This window comes from Schistocerca gregaria, chromosome X (assembly GCF_023897955.1).
Source record: "Schistocerca gregaria isolate iqSchGreg1 chromosome X, iqSchGreg1.2, whole genome shotgun sequence".
Lineage (NCBI taxonomy): Eukaryota > Metazoa > Arthropoda > Insecta > Orthoptera > Acrididae > Schistocerca > Schistocerca gregaria.
The window spans coordinates 71,628,766-71,653,596 of NC_064931.1; the positions used below are offsets into that span (position 1 = coordinate 71,628,766).

The 24,831-nt window shown below is 39.0% G+C and overlaps 1 protein-coding gene across 1 annotated transcript in view; it reads right to left on the reverse strand.

The window, feature by feature from the left end:
- Nucleotides 1-8,524: 8,524 nt before the first annotated feature.
- Nucleotides 8,525-24,831, reverse strand: part of LOC126297803 (PRA1 family protein 3) — a 53,174-nt gene continuing 36,867 nt past the window's right edge. Inside the window, exon 4 of the mRNA XM_049989006.1 lies at nt 8,525-9,212. Coding sequence (XP_049844963.1) covers nt 9,127-9,212 — 86 coding nt within the window. The 3' untranslated portion in view covers nt 8,525-9,126. The remainder of the gene's footprint in view (nt 9,213-24,831) is intronic.

The window sequence follows — 24,831 nt, forward strand, 5'->3', positions numbered from 1 at the left end:
TTTAGATCTGTCTGCATCTACATGACTATTTTGCAATTCTTCAGACCACCTTCAGGCTATTTCTCTACCATTCCACTCTCTAACAGCATGTGATAAAAACGAACACTTAAATTTTCCTGTACGAGCTCTGATTTTCTCTTGGTTTATTGTTGTTGTTGATGAGTCCCATACTCCTTTACAGAGCGTAGGGGAGTGTTGCGGGAGACCCGCGCCGCCTTACTAGGCAAGGTCCTAGTGGAGGTGGTTTGCCATTGCCTTCCTCTGACCGTAATGAGGATGAATGATGATGGTGAAGACGACACAAAAACACCCAGTCATCTCGAGGCAGGAAAAATCCCTGACCCCACCGGGAATCGAACCCGGGACCCCATGCTCGGGAAGCGAGAACGCTACCACGAGCCCACGAGCGGCAGACCTTGGTTTATTATGATGATCATTTCTCCCTGTGTAGGTTGGTGGCAATAAAATATTCACATTCAGTGGAGAAAGTTAGTGATTGAAATTTCATAAAAGATCTCACACTAATGAAAAACACTTGTTTCTCCCCTATTTCGTGAAAATACAAAATGAGCTGCTATTCTTTTCCTATTTCATGATAATACAAAATGATCTGCCCTTCTTTGGCCTTTTTTGATGTCTTTTGTGATATTGCTATGTGGTAAAGATCCCATACTGCACAGTATTACTCTAGCACAGGATGAACAAGTGTAGTGTAGGCAGTCTGCATCTTCTAAGTGACCTACCAATAAAACAGTCTTTGGTTTGCCTTCCCCACATTATCTATGTCGTCGTTCCAATATAAGTTCTTTGTTACTGTAATTCCTAGGTAATTTATGCTGAAAACTTTACATTTGTGAAATTTATCGTGTTACCAAAATTTAACAAACTCCTATCAGTACTCATGTGGACAACATCACACTTTTCATTATTTAGTATCAATAGCCACTTTTCACACCATTCGGATATCTCGAGTAAATAATTTTGCAATTGGTTTTGATCATCTGATGACTTTACTAGGTGGTAAATAACAGCATCATCTGCAAACGATCTAAGTGGGCTGCTCAGATTAATTCCTAAATCGTTTTTGTAGATTAGGAACAGCAGATGGCACATGACACTACCTTGGGCAATGTAAGATATCACTTATGTTTTTATCAATGATTTTCCATTGATTACTACACACTGTTGATCCAGTTGCAGAGCTGAAACAATACTCCATAGGCACACAATCCTATTAGAAGTCACTCCAAGTATAAGCAAAAAAGAGGCATTTGTTGAGCTGAAAGCATTAACAGAGAAATATATATTCCCATGTGCTTAGACAACTTTGGAATACAAGAGGTAACAATTTCATATGGAACAGTACTGGCCAGTGTAGAAGAAACTGAAGCAGTAGGTACTGAATAGCATCATATACAAGAAATAGAGACTCAGGAAATCTCAAGGGCTCACAATTGTGTTAGAGGGTGCAGGAAGCAGTCCATGAAGAATCAAAAAAACTTGTTAAACCAAGGACTGAATACAATCACACCACCCATTAAACATTAATTGAGAGAGAAGTTAATGCATTTGATGGAGCCAGACAGGAACCTGTTGCAATCAAAGTTAAAATAATGCAAACGGCTGTTCAAGGAAAGATAATATTTACTGGCACAGAGTTCACACAGCATGAAATTCCAACTGGGGATATGAGGCTGACAGCTCAGAAGCTTTACCACATCCACTATCATCTACAGTCAGTTGTAGAAGAAAGCTTTCAACAGCCATTAGATGTGGGAATAAATCAACCTTCCTCTAGCCCATGAGCCTCACCCACTGTCATAGTATCCGAAGCAAAAGTATCACTGTGGAAAAAATTTACTGCATCTGTGTTAATCAGTGAATCAAGTAATCAAGTTACAACACTGGACACACATTCAGCCCCCTTTCCCATCCCCAATCCCCCCCCCCCCTCCCCCATGTCAAAGAAACCTTCAACCACTTAGGAAATTGCTAGTATTTGAGGGCACAAGAAATGAAGTTGGAGTGCCTCCAGATACCTATAGCTACTTAATATAGACCCAAGATGGCATCTTTAGTGTCTTCCAGGCTATATGGATGCCTCAGAATGTCTTTCAGACTAATAAATGCACCCCTACTTTTCATCACTTTGCAGACTTCTATTACGTAGATTGAAACCCACACATAGGTGTCTCGTATATCGGTACCTCAACAATATCATTGTCATCTCTCTGTCAATTGAGGAACATGCGAAATGATTAAGAAGGATACTGTTGCATTTACAAAGTGCTAATCTCAGCCGAAAACTGGAGAAGTGTCCTTTTGCAGAGTCTCATGTGCAACACCTGGGCCACATTATAAGTTCTGCAGTAGCTAAGCTAGACCCATGCTTCACTGAAGCTACGGACTACTTTCTTGCACTGAAAAATGTGAAAGACCTAGAATCATTTCTAGGTCTTGCAGACCTGTGTAACATTATGCCATAATCATGAAGCCTCGGATTAAATTATTGGAAAAAACGGAGGGGGGGGGGGGGGGGGGGGACCATTCAACTGGAACACTGAATGTGATATGGCAATGCAAGAAATTAAAGATGATCTAATAAAATCCCCTCTACTCAGATATCCAGACTTTGAGAAACCATTTATTCCCTTGTGTGATGCTAGCAATTATGCTATTGGCTGTGTTCTAGGCCAGAAACAAGATGGTGTTGAGAAACCAATTAGTTATGCATAACGACAACTCAATAAAGCAGAAATTAACTACAGTACTACTGAGAATGAGCTATTAGCTCTGGTATTCAGCATAAATTATTTCAAGTGGTATCTTTATGGGAGATATTTACAGTAGTTATGATCATGCTGTGCTTCTATGGATTCTAAATTTAAAAATTCTGAGTTCGTAGATTGACACAAGGGGCTCTAACACTTTCTGAGTATGATCATGAAGTCAATCATAAACCCAGTGCACTTCACCAAAATGCCAATGCACTAAGTAAGAAAGTCCATTTGTTGCAAGTGGATGAAGTGCTCCTAGCTGAATTGAAAGAGGAACAGGAAAAAAATGAGGAAAGTCAGCAACTTGCCATCCTGCCATACCGTGTGTCCAAAGATTGTGTGTCATACCTTAAAACCCAACAAGGAAACACAATAGTAATACCAAGAGCACTTCACTGATGTATTATTGTACAATAGCCTTGTGGTCACTAAATATTGGTGGTATGACAACACTGAATATTATATCTGTACCTGCATCTCTCCCACACAAGGCACACAATAGACTAAGACTAAAATTCTGCTGCAAATACAAACTGAAGCCTCCATTCCTCTTTGAAATAGTAGCTTTGCTCACCATATGGCCATGTCCACAAACACAGCAAGAAAATATGAACATATTATCAATCACTGATCACTTCTAATGTTTCCTAGTCTTGGTCCCAACTACTGACAAGGCAGCAGAAACTGTGGCAAAAGAATTTGTTACAAATTTTGTTGTACATTTTGGGAAGTCCTGCAGCAATACACTCAAATCAAGTGACAGACATCATGTCTTCATTCATCATTCACGTCTATAAAAGCTTGGTGAATGAAGAAATGGAGGACACATTTTCATCCTAAGGCGAATGGAATGGTGGAGCACCATGGTGGAGTTTTGGGGTTTCCCCTGAAACTAGAATTATTCTTTAAAAGCTATATATTTTCAAATTGTTTACAAAACAACTTTCCCCCCTTCAAAATAATCTCCATTACAACTAATACATTTGTCCCACAAGTGCTTCCACTATTCAAAACTTTTTTGTAGTTATGGTTAGAAATGGCCGACAGCTCCTCCCCCTTTTTTTCGCAATTTCTTCAATGTTGTCACATTGGTGTCCTTCCATGCCCCTTTTCATGTGGGGAAATAAAGTGTGTCAAGCCTGGCGACAAAGAGTGGTCCAATAAAATAAACTGGATTACACCAGGAATAAAAGTTTATAGTGCCAGGGAAAGACAGCTTCACAGTGAGTTAAAACATAACAAAAATGCTGACTTTCTGGGGTATGTAAAGAGATAAGAATACATTCAAAAAATGTATAGGCAGCAAAAAAATTGTCTAACAATGTGTATATTAGTAAACATGAAAATAAGTCACAGGCAGTTTGGGGTGTGGTCAAATCTGAGTTGGGAGTAAAGAACAAGTGCCAAGAAATTGTCCAAATAAAAATTAAAAATCACAGCTCACCAAGACAAGGTAGATGTTAGCTTTGTAAATATAAAACAAAATGGCAAGCCTTAAAACATTCAAAAGAATTATCAGAAAAGATGTAGTAGATGCTATAGTGTCTTCAAAAAAGAAATCAACTGGGTGGGATGAAATTCCAACCACTGTAGTCAACGCTGTATATAACATCACTTCTCATCCATTGGCTAAAATTATTAATCAGTCATTTGAGGAAGGATAATTCCCAGATGTGTTAAAACTCTGTTCAAGAATGGCTCACCAGATGACATAGGAAATTACTGCCCTAATTTGCTGCAGCCAGTTTTTGCTGCAGCCAGTTTTTGCTAAGGTGATGGAAAGGATTGTTGCAAAACATCTTGAAAACTTTCTTATAGAAAATGATATTAAAGTTAAAAATCAATTTGGATTCCAAAAGGGGAAAAATACAATAATTGCTATCAGGGAATTCACTGAAAAGATAAGCTCTGCTTTAGACAAGGGTAAAAAGGTCACAGGTATTTTTTGTGATTTGATCAAAGCTTTTGACTCGATCAATCACTTACCACTGTACTTCTACACAGGTTAGAGACAGATGGGATTGTGGACAGGGCATTGCAGTGGTTCAAATCTTATTTGTAAGAACTGGAGAAAGATTTTTACAGGGATCCCACTGGGCTCAATTTCAGGGTCCTATCTTTTTCTGCTGTACATAAATGATTTACCTTTAAGCATTGATGTTCACTGGGTTTTATTCACAGATGACACCTTGTTTTAATTGAAAATTACAATTTAGAACATATTCATGATACTATGGAAAATGTAATCAGAAAGCTAGAATTATGGTTTCAGCATAATGGATTAAAACTCAATGTCAAAAAACACAATTAATGCAGTTAGTGCTAAAACATCATCAGTATCTCCAATAAAAACAATGTACGGAAATCAAGATATGACTGAAGCAAATTATGAAAAATTTCTAGGTCTAAATCCTGACAAAAATTTAAATTGGGTGGCACATGTAGACTTCTTACCAAACAAACTAAACAGCTTAGATTATGGGGAGAATATCTTATCTAGTTCCACCCTTATGGACATCAGGAAGATAGTCTACCACAGCTAGTTTGAGCCTATAATTCGATACGGAATAATTTTCTGGGGAGACTCTACAAACAGCCCGAGATTACTTACTCTTCAAAAGACAAACATAAGAAAAATGTGTTTAGTCCAAAAAGAACATCATGTCACTCATTATCTAAATTAAAAAAAAAAAAAATCGTGTCCATTCTTTCTCTGTACATGTACAGAATTTCTATTTTCATATACAAAAATCAAAACTCACTAGAATATTTTCATTTTGACAACAATTACAGTACTCGTCTCAGACACACTTTCAAACTTTACTCTCATAATTTAAAACTTTACACTCAAACACCACTGTATATGGGATTAAAAATTTACAATAAATTAAATAACATAAATCTGCTAAATATGGACTTTGATCCACTGAAAACATCGTTATTTAATACAATAGCAGAAAAATGTTGTTATTTAATTGAAAATTCATGCTGGACAGTTAGGCAATTTGAAAAGGAAAGAAACAATAAAGATTATATAATGTACAATAAATTGTTAATATATTGTATAAATTGTAATGGAAGCTGCAAAATGACCATAAGTGTTACACAAGTTCTTGTTAGATTGTTCATGTCTAAAAATTCAGAAATACCTGCTTAAATATGTTAGTTATTGTAATCTTATTTTTTTAAAGTAATTTGACATGTCTCCAGTACAAAAATCTTTGATTTGTAACTGCAACTTACGAGCTGATGAAATTACATCCTACATTCTGCTTGGGGCAATGGAACCATGCCATTTTTAGCCAAATACTGTGACAGATTGGTTGTGGGCAAAGTTGCTTTGTCATGGTGGAAGAACCAATCTCCAGTCTGCCCCAAATTGTGTCTGTTTTGACTAACAATGTTGCACAAGCTTCTTAAAACTTTCAAATAAAAGATTTGATTGATGGTCTGACCTGGGGAATAAACTCTGAATGAACTACGCCCTTGGCACCAAAAAAGCACATCTGCATTGTTTTGATGTTTGATATGACTTCACTTTTTTTTTAGACAGGGTGACGATGACATCTTCCACAGGCTTGACTAGTGCTTTGTTTCTGGGTCATAACTGTAGCACCATGACTCATTACTGGTAACCACCTTTGACAGAAAATATGGATCAGTTTCAAGCTGTTGTTTCAAAGCATGACATGTTTCAACTCAATGTTCCTTTTGATTGTCAGTCAGAACCTGAGGAACAAGCCTGGCAGCAACCATTTTCATTCCCAAATCTACCATTAACATTTGCAGAACAGAGCTCCAAAATAACCCACTAATCTCTGACAGTTCTTCACCAATTGTCTGTCGTTGCACTGTGGGTAAAAGCTCTTGAAATTTTTCAATATTTTAGGTGATTCGGGCAGTTGATGGACATCCAGAACAAGATTTGTCACCAAATGACATGTCACCATTTTTAAATTGATCAAACCACTCATACACTTGAGTTTTTTCCCATATTGGTAAGCTGTTTTCAACATTAAAACAGTTTGAGCAGACTTTTTAGTGAGTAGAAAACAAAATTTCACAGCAGCACGTTGTTCACTTAAACTTGGCATCGCAGAAAACAAAACAAGAATGAAACAGTGCTCGAAAAAGCAATCACTGCAGCTGAACAGAACAAGCCAGATAAACAACACAGGTGGCACTGACCTGGCAATGAGCTGTGCTATACATGCCCAGCAGTAGAAATGCTTACTACACAACCTGTGCCCACGGTAATGTTATTCCTGTCTTTTTTGGGTACCTCCTTGTACACAAAACCATACCTAGGATGTTTTCTTATTAGATCACTAACCCCCCCCCCCCCCTCCCCCGACTGAGATAGATATTTTCCATACATTATATCTGCCTTCAATAGTCGAACCCATGAGTCAACTAACATACACCCTATGAGGTTTTGTAGGGGCGAAACATGAGCTCCCTGTAAATTAAAAAAATGATTGAAGAGCAGTCACTGACCAATAAAGAGGTAAAAAGCTGCTATTTTACCACCCAAATGGGGGGGGGGGGGGGACGACGACGACGAGGGTTGAGTGTTATTGAGAAATCCTCCATTCAAAATGGGTAAAACAAGAAATTCTCATCTTATGAGGGCCACACTGGATTTTGTGACACACACCACCTGTGAATGCAGAGTTACAACTAGCCAAATCTATTATGATAGTACATTTCAACAGCATAAAGCATTAATGTGGTTATCTGACACTACCACTAGCTGTAATTTCTGTCAATCTTCCACAGACTAGATTTGGTAACTCACAAGGGGTTAAACAATGTAAAAAGTTTTTGCTTTCAGCAGCCCATCAATATGCTTTACATTCCAAGCACCCATACAAATTATGATCAACAGATTTAATTCTGTTTCTTCAAACTCCATTTCACAGAAATAATCACACTTTTTTGTTGAATTTGATGTTAACCTCCAGAATCTCATACCTTATGACCATACAAGGACCAAACTTGGTAGAATTACTGTCAAGGACATGAAGAGAAATAATGCAGAATCAATTCACCTGAAACACTTTTAATGTACTGCTACAGCACACCATACCATTACATACTGGTACCATTACTGTTACAAAAGGGGCTCAATATGGCTCCTGTCAGTGTCCAGAAGAGTCTGAAAGCACAGGATTGGATTCTGCACAGCAGAACGAAGCATGTCTGTAGGTATACTGGCTACCTTTCTTGATATGCTTCAGATCCGCACGTGTGAACGTTCTCCTGGTAAACCCTGTTCTTCAGATAGCCCCGCAACCCGAAAACACAGGTAGTGAGATCAGGTGTTCGCACCAGTCAAGCATTGGGGGGGAAAAAAAAAATCAGCTGACAATTTGATTGTTTCCAAATGTGTTTTGGAGAAGTAGGTGGACTTCAAGAGATGTGCGGTGGGGGCTCATCTTGTATGAAAACTGTTGAGTTCAATGTGTCTCTCCCATAGGGTGCGTATGACATGTGGCAAATCAGTTGTAATTTTTTTCTCCTCCTGTTTAGATCAACTAAAAATGAAATGAAACCTCAATAAATTCCTCACTAGCATTTACAGTGAAACAGAGAGATCAACTAAAAATGAAATAAAACCTCAAATTCCTCACTAGCATTTACAATGAAAAAGAAAGAGAGAGAGAGAGAGAGAGAGAGAGAGAGAGAGAGAGAGAGAGAGAGAGAGGGGGGGGGGGGAGGGATTACGGATGAAAATGTAAGACACAGAATTTTAAATTTCATTTTAATATTATAGTCAACATTGTATCACAGTTTTGTAGTACTGTTCACATATAGTATGAACAGTTATTCAAAGTTAAATTGAAAGCCCAATGACACAATCATTTTTGTCCATTTTATCTTATTATTATAGTTCACAATAGCTTTCAATTCTATATCAAGAAAAATAGCATATATTTTGTCACTTCACTAAACATGAATATGAAAATACAGCATCTCCTTTTCTTTTCAGTTTCATCTGTGCCTAAAAGTGGATTTTTATGATACACATATAGTCTTCTGAGCGAAACCAAATCACTTATTTTCTGATATGCTAAGAGTAATTTGTCTTATCAAAGTTGGGAGTATGCAATATGAAGGTTCTAAGGAATACAAGATCTTTTTTTTTATTCCCTCGTTGTTAAAGATATAGCATTCAGCAATTGGTAACTTCTCTTCATCTTCATAGTCTTATAAAACTGAAGTGCAAGATGCACAGCTGCACTTTTACATATTTCTTTCAAACTGATTGAATTGTACACTAGATCACTGCAACACATGTACACTGCTGAACTTACACACAAAATATATTTTCTCCCCAACAATAAAATTAATTTGGTAAAGGCGATTTCTGGTGTTTGTCTGGAAATATTTCCTGTATCTTGTGAGCTTCTTCTTTAATATATTTAATTTTACCTGCAACAAAATTAACCAATAAGACAAGCAACTTGCTCAATACGTCAAGTTTAAAAACTGCAAAGAAATTACTCAGTGAGTTAATTTGAAATACGTATACACAAAACAGAGATCAAAGAGTAACTTCATATATTCAACACAAGGACTCGAAAAGCACAGTTTCAGGGGTTGGACAAAATCAGGAGACACCATAATAAATGCATACTTGAATATAAATGTTAGCCAGGCCATGCCTGCAAGCTGTACTGTTGTTTTTGACCATGAACAGCCCCTGTGCAATGTCCTCAATACATTGCAAGTGTCAGTCATGGTCAGAACAGTGTTCTGTGTAGTTATGGGTGCATTATGTAGGAGCTAAGTGAAGTTGAATGTAGGCAAATTGTTGGTGCTCGTATGGTGGGTGCTTCCCTAACAAAGGTAACCAAAGTGTTTGGTGTTTCAAAAGGCACCTTAACAAAGGTTTATACTGCAAACAGGGAAAGCAGAAAAAGCAGCATCCGCTAAGTCATAATGTGGACAAAAATGTGTGTTGAGTGATTGTGTCACACAGTCATCAAAGATAAATGTGACAAAAAAAACATGAGGACAACAGATGCAATAGTCACTGCAAAATTGAATGTCACACTTGCGAACCCTGTCAGCAACAAAATGACACAAAAAGAACTCCGTAAGTAGGAAATTGCAGGTAAAGCTGGAATTCCAAAATCGCCTATCAGTGAGGCAAATGCCCATAATAGGAAAACAGTGCTGAAGTCATAAAACTTGGACTATGGAGCAATGGAAGAATGTCATTTGGTCGTATGTCTTCCTTAACACTGTTCGCAATTTCTAGCCAAGTTTACGTCCAAAGAGTGAAACATTGTGGGGTTTGGTAACGATTTTGGCAGGCTTATCATGGTATTCCATGGGCCTTATGGTTACTCAGCAAGGTCATAATAGGGCCAAGGATTATGTGACCATTTTGGTTTATCAGGTCCAGCCCATGGTACATTGTTTGTTCCCCAGTGCTAATACAGATGCTATGTTTCAAAATGAAAGGGGCACCTGTTCACACAGCTCGCATACTCCAGGACTGACTTGTTAAGTACAAGTATGAAATCTGACATCTCCCCTGGCCTCCACCGTCTCCAGATCTCAGTATTATTGATCCTTTGTGGCCTACTTCGGAAAGAATTGTGCATCACCACTATCCAGCTCCACCAACATTGCCTGAACTTCTCAATATTTTGCAGGAAGAATGGTATAAGAATCCTGTACTTATCTGTTCTAAGATAACTGGAAGCCATTTTGAATGCCAGCAGTTTCGTGTACCACATTAGGCATGTGTTGCGTTTTTGGTGTTTCCATATTTTTGTCAAACCTCTATATACAGATATAAATGAAAACATGTATGAGACTGTATAACCAAGGCATGCAATAAATATGGGACAATATATACTGTGAGACAAATAGTAAAATACAGACTGCACTCATCACAAAGTTAGAGAGATTTCTGGATCAACTGCAATTTGAATAGTGATTGTGGCATGACAGAAAAGAGAGAGATTACACTTTACATTTGAGTTACACCCAGCATTCGTCTGGAGTGCCTTAATGAAACCAATCCAGATTTTCTATTTATCCATATGTCAGCCACAATGTAGATGCTGAATCTTCCAGTGCCATATTTTATTTGTTAAATGTCACGTAACTGAAAAATAATCAGCACAGCATAAAAATGTAGTGGAAAAAAAGATACAATGAAACAACATCTCAGACGTAAAAATGTGACAGATTAACAGATTAAACAGCTCTTCTCAGGAAGTTGATTAAATATTTTTAGAACAAGTGGAGACTTATCCAGAATTCGTAGTGGATCTCCAGTCACCTTTAATGCTGACAAAATAAAAAGTTTATTTGTAGCATGCAAATTCTTTATTTCTATTTCGACACGAGGAGTGTGTTTGGCACATCACTCATGGACAGGATTCTATCCTCTTAAGCAAAAATTTATTACCTTATTTACAGTAAGGACACAAGAGTGAGCTCACTGATACAGGTTGGAAAAAAATACTCTTATTGTGGTTTTATAGAAACAAAGGTCTTCAGGTCTTAATTTAGCTGGTAATAGTGATGAGGAAGGGGAGAAACAGTGACCTATCTAGTTTGATAAACTGCATGAGTGTTAATAGTGCTGAACATTATGAAGAACTGTTGTTGCTATTGGCTAATACCACAAGGAGAAATTATAGCACAGTAGACATGTACTAGCCTCTTACTATGACAATTACAGACAGACTGGTGTACAGAAAAGGTTAGCATCCATATCATAAAATAATTTATACAATACTGTTAACCAACAGAGAAAAAGCTGTAACAAACAATATCCATAACTGAAACCAAGACAGGTTTTGTATATTTTTAGAAACACATTACACTATGAACTTAATTCAGAAATGAAAGCAAGGGTAAAGTTCCCACAGTATCTTTACCATCAAAATTAAACAATCTCACAGGGAAGTTAACACAATAAAATCTCTCTTACAATTCTGAGGTATGTGACGCAGCAAAGTGAAGCTTTTGCACATTAATTTACTCAAGTTCAGTTTTCTAAAAGTAAACGTTAGATTCAAACAATATATTCTGCCTCCACTTTTGGTCTGTACTACAACTGTAAAACTATGAATGGCAGTATTACATAATTTATCACTATCTAACTCACTCTATCCAAATATTTAAAAAATTAAATACAAATAAAAATCTAAGTTTCCTATAATACTCAGAATTAAACATTTTGCCCTCTTACATATAACACAAATAAACAAAATTTACTTCAGTACTTTTTTGTATTTGCACAGAGTGATTAAAAATGGTAGACAAAGTACAATCATAAACTGAATTTTAACCAAACTTTTCCCAGTTACTAATCCAGCATTATGTAAACAGAACTTGCTTCCTGCTTCTTCTTGCATTTCAGTATTCATATTAATCTTTTTTTGTAGGTTTTATGGAAAAAAATGTAGCACAATCCTCATGACTTTCAAGGTTTTGTTTTCTTTTTAGCAGAAACCTCTTCGTCAGTACAATACCACCTTTGCAATGGGCATACAAGTTAGCCTTCATTCTCTGTGCAGTTGCATAGAGAACATGTCTCCAATTGTTAACTGGACAATGCTGCTTGTCTACGTTGTTCAGTATATGGGCATGCCTCTAAGGGTCATCTCAAGCTTAAATGATAGAGACACAAATACTGTCACTTTATGCCAAAAAGATTTCTCAGCATCATTTCTCTCCTCTTACCTCTCTTCACTTGGTGGTAATGTACAAGGGAAGTTCAATAAGTAATGCAACACATTTTTTTCTCCACCAATTTCAGTTGAAATATGTGAAATTAGTTGTGGGACAGTGCGAAATATTTTTGCTTCAGCCCCTACAGTTTCACTATTTTCTAATAGGTGATGGCAGTATATGTAGCCTTCAAAATGGTGTCTATAACAGAGGTGCATTCCAAGCAGAGAGCCATCATCAAGTTTCTTTTGGCAGAAAACCAGAGCATCGCAGATATCCACAGGAGCTTTCAGAATGTTTACAAGGATCTGGTAGTAAATAAAAGCACAGTGAGTCATTGGACGAGGTGTCCGTCGTCATTGCAACAAGGTCATGCAAACATGTCCGATCTCCCATGTACCAGCCAGCTGCACACAGCTGAGACTCCTGCAATGTTGGAACGTGTGGACACACTCATTCAAGGTGATCAACGAATCACAGTCAGACATCCCACTGCACAAGTAGACATGTGTGTTGGAAATGTCAACACACTTAGGGTACTCAAAGATGTGTGCGTGCCGCATTCCTCGCCACCTAACAGAAGACCGTAAAGAGCATTGAAGGACAACGTGTGTGAAGTTTCTTGTGCATTATGTGGCTGATTGTGATAATTTTTTGTGGATCACCATCACAGATGATGAAACATAAGTTTATCACTTTGAACCAGAAACAAAATGGCAGACCATAGAGTGGTGCCACACAACATATCCTCAGAAAGAAAAAGTTCAAAGCTGCATATCAGCTGGTAAAGTCATGGTGATGGTCTTCTGGGACTCTGAAGGGTATTATCTTGTTTGATGTCCTCCCTCAAGGTGCAACAATCAATTCTGATGTTTATCGGACTACTCTAAGGAAACAGAAGAAATTACTTCAGCATGTTCATCACCACAAAAATGGAAATTAACATGTCTTTCTTCATGACAATGCAAGGCCTCACATAAGTCTGTGCACCTGAGAGGAGCCCACAAAACTTCATGGAACTGTTGTTCTGAATCCACCCTACAGCCACAATCTTGCACCTCCTGACTCATCTGTTTGTCCCAATGAAGGATGCCCTCTGTGGCAAGCAGTACATGGACAATGGGGAGGTTACTGATATAGCAAGATGGCTCTCACATCAACTGGTAGAGTGTTACCATGTGGGCATACAAGCCCTTCCAGTAAGCTGGTGAAAACCATCTCATTGAACGAAGATATGTTGAAAAATATGGTTTTGTGGCTAGAAGAGTGGGGAATAATATGGTATATTGTAATTGTGAATGAAAACCAACCTGCTTTCAGGAAAAAATGTGTTGCATTAATTACTGAATGTCACTCGTACGTGTAGTTTTCTTTTTGGCACGATGGTGCCAGGTACTAAGAGAAGTGTGAGAAGGTATCTGCCCAGGAGTTGGTGCAGTTACTCGATCAAGTCACTCAAATGTGTGAGCAGATAATTTAGAGTTGCATAAGGAGTTAGAGAGGTTACGGGAGGAGAGAAGGGAATGGTACCCTCAAAGTGTGTGTGTATCCATACCACATGCTAGCACCACCAGATTAATGACTCCTTTACTGGGTAATTCAAGGGAAGATGTTTTGGCAGTCCATAGACAAATTACACACAGCTGCAAAGTTAGAAGGATAGAACAATGAGCAATGGTTGACCATGGATCTATCAGTGTAAACAGGGGATGCAAGGGCATATGTTATGAGCCATAAAAGGTTACAGGATGCTTGTTCCTTCCAGGACTTCTGAGAAGGGTTACTGGAACACTACAGGAGGAAAAAATATGTCTTGTTAGTATAAGGAACAGCTGAATAGTGTATCCAGAAAGAAGGGAAGACCATAGAAAATTTTGGACAAAATTAAGCGACTTAGAATTAATCCCTATGTGCTTACAGACAATGACAGTGTTAATAAAATCATTCTACAGGAAGCATAACAAAGGACTCTGGCCACATTGATGTGGGGTTTGCCAGCTGACGTTTCCTGCAGAGTATGAGTTTTGACTTACTGAGTTATTTCCTGTTGGATCATAGGGCAGTAGTAGTGACCTCCCATCTGGTTTTGTTGGTATCCAAACATTTCACTTCATTCCACGTTTTGCCAGCTTTCAGAGCTAGTTCTTTCACCACCTTCTCCAGGTTGTCTTCATGCAGCTATATCTACGTGTTCCTTGTGGGTTCCAAACAAGTACTGCCTTTTCAATAGTATCAGTTTTTTGTACTGTGTGGCCAATCCATCTCCATTTACTTTCCTTTATTTGCTCACAGGCTGATCACTAGTTTGTTATCTCCCATGATTGATATTTTATCTAGTCAGCTAACATTTATACTCTGCAAACACAGCAGTTAATGAAGACTTATAACTGGTTTACAACTGTGTTTGTCATCTACCATGCTTTTCAGCTATACAGGACTCGCCCACTTTAAGTTGCTATTGAACGGTCACAACTTGGTTCGTCTCACGGTATTATGACAGACAAGGTGTAGCTGGCTAAATGCTCTATTTGCCTTCCATAACCGGTTCTTTACACCCTACACTGGCCCTCCACCCTTCCAGATGGTACTTGCTAGGTATACAAAGGGGTCTACTTGTTCCAGTTCCTCTGTACGCTGTTAGCTACTAACAGCATCCACACGCATATAGTACAGTTACAGGATGTGCTGCACAGCTAACACAAAGTTAAAGGAAGTTCGCTATTTAGGGTATATTTTTGGTTGGGGGGAGGGAGGAGGGGGAGGGGGTTGTGAAGTTGTGAACAGAGACCCAGCTCATATAAGATGTGCAGTATTTTCTTACTCCTAATATGGAAAAAGAGTTGCAGTCCCTTTTAAGTATGGCTAACTATTACAGAAAATTTGTGCCAAAATTTGCATAAGTACCATGACCCCTCACAAATCTTCTGAAAAGTGGATAAAGTTTTACTGAACACATGATTGCAAAAAAGCTTTTATGTGGTTGAAGCACTTATTGGCCACTGATGCCACTCAAGCTTTTCTCTATCACCAGAAGCAGTTCATACTGTCATGTAATGCTGACATGTGATGTTGACATGTGATGTTGACCACAGATCTGTCAGTGTAAACAGGGAATGCAAGGACATATGTTATGAGCCATAAGAAGGGACAAGATGCTTGTTCCTTCCAGGTTTTTCAAAAAAGGTTACTGCAGCACTACAGGAGGAAAAAATATGTCTAGGTAGTATAAGGAACTTGATGGGTATTAAGTAAAGAAGTAGATGGAGCAGAGCACCCAATGCCTACACTTCCAGGCAGCTATGAAAGGTGAAGAATAATTATTCTACAAAAAGAAGATGCAGAGCCTGATTTATGGTATCTCATATTCCCGTTGTATGGCACTTGCTTCAACATAGTAATGGATCAAGCAGCATTACAGCAGGTTGTGGGCCTGAAAAATCAGACTAGCCGCAAAACCTGCTGCACATTAAGGCTTAGTGACTTTGACTTTGAAGTTATACACAGCCTGAAGAAAGCTCGAGGTAATGCTGTTGGCCCCAGTCAGAAAGGACATGCCATTTAAGATGTTGACATTTCTGCAGACTAATGGTGAAAGGCAGAGGGTGCTGACTCAGACTGTCAGCAGTTAGCAATCAAAACACAGTTCCATTCTGATGACTGGAAATTCTATATTTAAAAAAAAAAGTGTTGATGATGTGGAGCAACACCAACATGTTTGTAGGACTAAGTATGGAGACAGGCCACCTATTCTATCCTGGCAGGACATGGGGGACAATGAACTACAAAATGACACATTGCAGAGAACTGCTGGTGGTGGACACAAAAGTGGAAAGTGGAGCAACATGTGAAGTACTGTATAAGCTGAGCACAAGGAGCAAAGATTAGCCACAAGTGGGAACCATTGCAGAAGTTGCCGAAGGACAACCCACTGTTCCAAATGACTGGCATCCATATCTTCAGTCCTGTGCACAAACACCAGGGGGGAATTGGTCCAATTCTCATGCTGTCATACCAAAGTAACAGGCAGATCAGTAGCTCATGCAGCATTGAACCAATTTTATACCTGAACTGATGAAGCTCCAGCAAATTTGGAAGTTATGCATGAGCGCACTGCACCCACAGGCTAATGTAAGAACAGAGCCCAAAGCCAGAAGTAAAATGTTGAGTTACTATGAACAGTCATCACAGTGACAGATGTTTACAATATCTTATATAGTAGCAGCTTACAACTCAAAGATCCAAGAGAGTACTGGACTGTCACTACGAGAGGTTGACTATGGGTGTAGAATGGCATCCCCTTTAAAGTTATGCAAACCACCTCCTGACAAAGATGTGTCAACCATCCACAACACTGCAGAAAGGTTTAGAGATGTTTGGTATCAAGTGTGGACACAAATATCAAAGCTCTATAGCGGCAAGAAATTTAACAAAAACATAAAAAGTAACTACCTAAGTTCTGAATTGAGTAGTAGGTAATGATAACCAACCCTTATATTCCTAATGGTAAAACAAATAGATGGATTATACATTATCAGGTAGTCAAGAACATGTCCCAGGTCAATGTGTAACAAAAACATAAAAAGTAACTACCTAAGTTCTGAATTGAGCAGTAGGTAATGATAACCAACCCTTATATTCCTAATGGTAAAACAAATAGATGGATTATACATTATCAGGTAGTCAAGAACATGCCCCAGGTCAATGTGAAATTACAGCTTCTGATATGTACCACTGTGGTGCAGGTGGAGAGATTGCGTCCGTTCAGAGATATTCCAGAAGCTCTGCCAAAGTTGGCAGCAACTTCCTCGAAAGACAGGAGGGAGATGGTAGGAGGTAGAGGTAAGAAGAGTAAGACCCAGCAAAGTCAGCAAATTCCACCTGCAGCAATAGTAGCCCCTCCACATGAGGTTGTGAAGTAAGCCATCACCGATGTGGGAAGATACTGACTGCAAATTTCAACTTTTACAGGAATTACAATGCCGAACCCCACCTATTCTCTGCTTTACTACCTGATCTTCCTCTGAAGATCCTGTCGAATGAAAACCTAACATGCCTAAACACCACTTTGCACTCAACACTTCTCACCTCCATAGACCAAACGACAACAGCACAGAATAACCTAATTTCAATGGAACAGCTACTGGGACATGTAAGGCAATATCACAGAGAGTATCAGAAGCAACTCTTTACATTATGAACTTCTAATTCGACGATCTGCTTTATCTTTATCATGATAAGCACTCCTTACTCTCTATTGCTATCACAAGGGTAGAATCATCCAAATCCATCTTCTGTGCATCGTTCCACCTGCAGGAATATACCACCATGTCAGCCCTTGTAGAGAAATAGCATGACAACTGGGGGAGGAAAAAAAAAAGAAAGTCTCTGTACATACAACTGCCTGACAAAAACAGTGAAGCACATACCAGAGGAGAAGGGAATGAAATGTAACTTCATGAGTTGAGTATGTATATAATTTTATTTCAATCCTCACAGATTCAACTTAATTTTACAAATAACTTGGTAGTAAGACCCCATTTATTAGCATGACGTTGCATCCCCTCTAGCCTGTGTGCTCTAATTCGGCTGGGCATTTATCATAAAGCCTCCCCTGAGGCAAGTTGATCCCACAATTCTTAGCTGGTCATTGATATCCTGGATACTGGCACTAGGATAGAGTTGACATCCAAGCTAGTTACACAAGTGGTCTATCAGGGACATATTTGAGAATCTTGGTCACAAGAATACATCAACATTATGTAAACAGTTTATAAAAACATGTGCCATATGCGGAAGAACATAGTCTGTTAAAAAATGGCACCACAGTACTGTTGCACGAGAGGTAACATGAGGAGACAGTGTGCCCGATGCACAAGTGTGTCATCATTCACTATCAGATACAACCTGCAGTTATTATTTATACTCTGGTAAAACTATTATATGCAGAGCATAAAAAAAAGTGAAGCACCCGAAAGATGTGGTTGAATGTCAGTATAACATTGTACATGTACACACCATCAGAGGGTATGTAAGGGATTACAGCTACAAATCTCTGTGGTGGATAGAATGACCACCAGAGTGCATAAGTGCATAAGTGCATTTTGTGTTTACTGTTGTCACCAAACCTAGTAGGGTACTGTAGTGCTATACTATTTTTTAGGCACTACTCCAGAAACTAGCAGACCAGTCACAGCTTTTGAAGACAGCTGGATAGTGATAAACTGTTGACATGCTGGTTGCAGCAACAAGGCTGTTTATACAGCATGGGGTGGACTAAACCAAGCACCACAATAACGCAATGCAGCGGTAAAAATGGAGCTCTTGCAGGACGCGTCAAGCTGTTTCCACATGGCCAGGCCCTGGATTTTTTGTCCAGAGTGCAATTAGAAACTGTGTTTGCACAAGTGCGCTGTGAGCCAGTATAAATAACCATTAATTTTAGCAGAGGAGAGCAGTCCACCCAGCACTTACAGGGATGAGGGGCCCCGTCAGATGACCGAGTGCTATGGGACAACACACAGCTGCCAAAATCTTAGCCTCCACTGCCGCACCTTCTGATAGTGCTCAGTCTTCCTCCTCAGACTGTACTTTTCTACATGTGGGCCGTCTCCTGGCCCACTCCTATAGTAGTCAGACTCCTGCCCTGGAGGGCAGTGGAAAGAGACCAGGACAGCTGAGCCACCTACTCTTCGGTGCCCGTACAGACACCTAGGCACTACGCACTGTCACTTGCAAGGATGAGATCCACCACCAGCAACTGGCTTCCGCTGCAAGCAACGTGACAGTCTTCGGCATCACCAGTTCCATCTGTGTGCAGCCATGTCCCTGTAACTCAGGTGTACACGGCTGCATAAGTTTCTGCAGGCAGCATTCCTGGATGCCACTGTCACTACTTGGTAGCCATCAGCTCGCTGCTGCCACATGCCATCCTTGCAAGATACTGTGAGGGGACGTGGCTGCTGCCTCCACTGAGACCCCAAAAAGTAAAGTTGAACGAGTATTAATAATATGTTTTAACTTTTGATGTCGTCTAACTAAGCTACCAGTTGCATGCTCCCTCATCATAGCACACCCCAGAAAGCTGCAGTATGTGCAGAATATGAACAGCGTCAGATGTCGGACTATGACTAAAGGACATTGAGACCATATTTTCAGCACCTAACAGAGTTTTAAAGGAGCCTCACTGTGGGTCTTCAGTCGACCAGCTTGTTGTATCATGCAGTATCCAGATTTGTGGGGCATTCGAATGTGACAGTATACATACTTATTGTCAAAGTTATGAGTGACCATGTCTGACGACCACAGTGTAGCATCACTGTATTGTGCACTAAGCACACTGTAATCCTTTCACATCTGCACCTGCCATCGGAGAACAATTAATAAACTCCCTGCAACCGTCTGTGGCAATCTGCAACACTGGTCAGTGACTAACAGGAGCCAGACTAGAATATTATTGTCCCATGCATAGTCTGCATTAACAAAATACCACAAACAGTTGTTCTGGAGTTGTGCTGTGACTGAGAAACATGGACTGCTAATGAATAGCATTGCATCATGTTCAACTGTGAAGCACAGTTCTGTACTAACTTTGATGAAAGTCATCTGCGACCTGGGGAGAGGTCCCATTCTTGATGTTTTGGAGAGGCACAGTGGTGTTCCTTGTGGCATCATGGTTTGTGAAGCCTGCTTGTAAGGAGCTTGAAGGAACTAACGATTCACTGTGCGTGTGCGTGTGCGTGTGTGCGCAGAGAGTTACAGGTTCAAATGCAGCATGGGATGCAGGGCAGTGAATTCTCCACAGTGGGGAGGAACATGATGATGCAGGTCGAAGTAAGTGCTCATTGCCATACTTATGCTACTTGCAATAATCAGTTGGCACAGCAATTCGCCATTGCTCTGCACTGTTACATTGGTGTCAGTATGTTCACTCAGTCACTAACCAGGGGTGTTACGAAAACGAAGTTGCTTCTGCAGTGGAGCTATGTGACCTCATTTCATCCAATTTAAACATTTTCTCATGTGAGAATACTGCACCACCTGCCTTAATGGTGTTCTGATGGCAAGTGGGATACATTGTTTACGTGTACTGCAAGTCATCATTCCATGTGAAATTTTTCCACACTTGAAGTGCTCAATGGCGGTAGTCCTGAACCCATGCAAATATGCCTATGGCCTGTATACACAATGAATAAAAGTAAATGTGCTGGTACGTGGCATCTGAACCACACAGCGAAGTCGTCATTTTATATGAAATGTCATTGACAAGTATTGAAATGACTGTACTGTACACTGTGTGTCCTCTGTTACAGTCTGTGACAGCTGACAATAATTCCTCTAAACAACATTCTGTTGACAATCCAGGTTGACTCTGGTGATGAAAGTTTTCTCCAACTTTAAGTACTCATCATTTAGCCTTGACATGATGGCACGTAAAGAGCTCAATGCCCGGTCATCATCGGAGACCGAGAGCCCATTTATCTGGCATCCATTTCAAATCAAAATTAAATGCACTGATATTTTATTTTTTGTCATCCTTGCCTGCTGAGCAAACAGTGAATACTAGCACTAATGATTACACTTGTCTCGGATGCTAAAACATATTTTTCTCAGTTTTCACTTCTCATGACATGTTTCATCATCAAATCTGTGATATAAAATTGCAACATAAGAAAAATTTGAGAAAAGATCACTACAGTGGCATAGTGAAGCTGACAATGGGAATCTGCACTATTTGATGATGATCACTAAGATGATGATGATTTTATTTCATGTACAATATGTTTCAAGCTTTGTGCCTGTCTGCAGGTGGGTTACATTCAATTACATGTTTCCACACTCAGTGCTGAAGATCACTGTTCAGATAAAAAACAAATAATGTGATGATGAGTACATAGACACAAGTGGAATAATTGGAAGTTGATAAGTGACATGTGTTGTACAATAGTTTAGTAGTTAAATACAAATGGTGTTAAAGTGGAAACAACATGGATACTCCAGATGAACATAAGTACTATAATGCTTTACAACACACTTTGCTCATCAACTTCCAATTGTTTCAGTTGTATCTGTTTATTCATCCTCACATTATTAGTTTTTTATTTAAACAGTGATCTCCAACACTGAGCATGGAAGCATTTCATTGTATGTATACCACCGGAAGATGGGCACAACCCCCAAACCAGCCATACATTAAATAAAATTATATAATATGACTTTTAGAAGTTGTTATCCTACATCCTATAAAGGAACAGTCATTGAGTTCAACTGCATCCATTATGGATAAAAATCACTTAAAGGGATTCCTATTTTGGCTTAAGTGCCAACACTCAACATGTTCTGTGAGAAAGACATTTTTGATACTACTTTATCAGTTCATCCATGCAATTTAAAGTCAAGCAGCGGTTCAGAGCACAACTTCAACTTTCTGCATCCTATGTTCAAATGCAATCTAGTGCTGGTTTTTTGTTCTTCCTTTTATTGTTCCATAAGTATGGAAAATCAATATTTTTGTGACATCAAGAAATACAATGGAATTATTGATAAAAGAAATAAGCATTTTAAATCCTATTAAAAATAGGATTTTATAATCGCAAGCCTTATATAAATCTCATAACTAAGAATAACCAAAAATGAAATGTAAATCCTAATATTTCAATATTTGCTTTGTTTTTTATCTTTTAAGGAAACCAATGCATAAAAAAATCAAAGCATAAAAATTCAGAACACCAAGGGCAATGTACGAAGTCTCAGTCACATTTTTTTGTGTGAATATCATTAGTAAAAGCAACATCATTAATGTTGCTAAATAGCTTTCAATGTGGCACTAATTTTATGGCAAACTAAGCATTTTCTCAAAAGCAGGAGTTTGCAACTGATTGTTAATGAAGGTGCTTATTTTTGTTGCATCACTTCTTGTGATTTCTCTTCACTGTGCAATGAGAATAGGACACTCCTGTAATCAGCAAATGTATTCTTCACATGACAGTAAAAATGTAAGTTGCAGGGTTCACAGAAAGGCATACTCTTTGGCAGAATTACTTTTAATGAACATGTTGGTATTCAGATTTCACTGACAAAACAGCTCATAATGTGAGGAGGTATCACTTTGTTCATCCCAAGAGCCAATAACGTATAGAAACGGCTCCATTTCTTACTGACTGTCACAAAACTTTGTTCAAAAACCAATGATAGGTGTCCTTTTTTGTTTTGTTTTAGGGCACAAAAACAACTACAATCATGCGTGCCCATGTCAGAACCTGAAAACATTAACGCCAAAAAGGAGTTAATTTTTTTAATAATAATAGAAATAATCAGTTATCAGCTGCACTATTTTTTTTTATTAAATTAACTTTGGAAAATAAATTTACCATCCTCAGAAGATCATACAATTAGACTTGAATCAGAAAGCAATCATCAGGCAAACTCTGGACAAACTCTGGACAATGGAGTCCTACAAAAATGGGTATAAAATAAGAATTAAGTGATAACCGGTGTTGGATCACAATTAACAGCTGATTAAAAACAAGAAGTGCACAGTGAAAACAGAATATAAATGTACCTATGTTACAATTTTTACATAGTACTGTCAATCTGTTAAAAAGAAATGTAAAAAATGTGAAGATGTGGTGACCAAAAACAACTTCATATCATAAGCAAATATTAAAATACTATGATACGCACTATGATTAGCCCTGACAGACTGATAAAAGATTTCACTTCACTATAAAAGATCAGAAGCAACAAGCACTAGTGTGCCTAAAAGCTTACGAAAACTAAGCACAATAAGGATGCTTGTATCTTTACTATACGTCAAACAAAACAGAACATCAGTCTTAAAAAGAAATGAAACACCATTATTACCTTACATCATGTGCTAATCAAGTGTATAAATTTATACACAAAAATAACATGTCTGGTGAAAAGGGGGCTAAGAATTGGTACAGTGACAAAGTTTATTTAATAATTAGCTGTCATGGTGCCATGGGCCGATGGAGGAGCGGTGCTACATTGAACTTTCATGTATCTTGATGCAGAGACCGGCCGAACAGCAAGTTGCCTTTCTGTTTAGGACCTCTACCCACAGCTCTTATAAATAACAGCTGCAGTACAACACATTTACATTAGTACCTTACAACCTTGTCATATTGCTATGATGGTTAAAAAGTGAAAAGTGGTCAACAGCCCACATGGCATTCGCTAAAATGGCCAGTAACTTACGTGGCTAACATACTAACATATATAAGAACCTAAGTGGTTAAGAGAAGGGCATTTGGTCTGGAGATGGTGAACTGTCAAAGGTTGATGACAATTAGCACAAGTAAGGCCAGTGGTGACACTAACGTGACACAAGCTGCTGACAGACAGCAACATGGAACTCATTGGAAGGAATGGAAGAAGTAGCAGGCAGAGATTGCAAGACTGCAACCTTGGCAGCAGCATCAGCAGTCTTATTTCCCCATCAGACAAACGTGACCAGGAACCTAGAGACATCACAGTGGTTCCCTCAAGATTGAGCAATTGGAAGCTTTCTTGGATTCACTGCACTAAGGGATGGATTGCGTATAGCACACACACATGCTCTGAAGGATACTGAGAGAATCTGAGCAGATGACTTAACTGAAAAGCCTGTGTCGTAAGATGTGCTGCATGCCCTGATAGAGGGCAAAGACTGCTACTATAAATACTGAGCAGTGTTCTGAAAGCTGGTACCAAAAATTCTCGGTGCCAATGATGAAGGCACACCTGACACCATGGTCAGTCAGAGACGTCAGTTTACACAAAGGTACTATCGCTAAGTTCCATGCACAGGTCAACAAACTTACAGTGATAGATTGAATCTGGAGTAGTTTCCTTATGAAACAAATGAAGTCCAAGGTGAAAACGGGCCGTTTCACGAAGCCACGGTGGTGAAGGGTTCACATCCACTGGGAGAGTTGCAGGTAGCGTGAAGTTAAGCTGCTGGCGCAATAGTCGAAAGCAAACTCCAGGAGGTAAAAGAAGAGGGAAGTGCCCCATACTGGTGGTCAAAGAAGTCATATAAGGAGGAGGCATAGGATGTGTGGCAGGGTATGGCAGACAAACAGCATGCATATCCACTGAGGAGAACACCATGCCAACAATAGTAATTCGGAGGCTTCTTCGTAGGGGCTCTCAATCAGGCTAGTGTAAAAGTGCCAGTGACCAAATGGATTCCATGATGGTGGATTGTATTTACACAGTGTAAGATGGACAGACATGCAAGATGCATTAATGAAACAACCATAGACTAGTTTTGAACAGACAAGGGATCAGTACAAAGGGAAGAGGGTGGTCCTATCCCCTCCCCAGTGAGTACCACTTAGGAACACGCAGA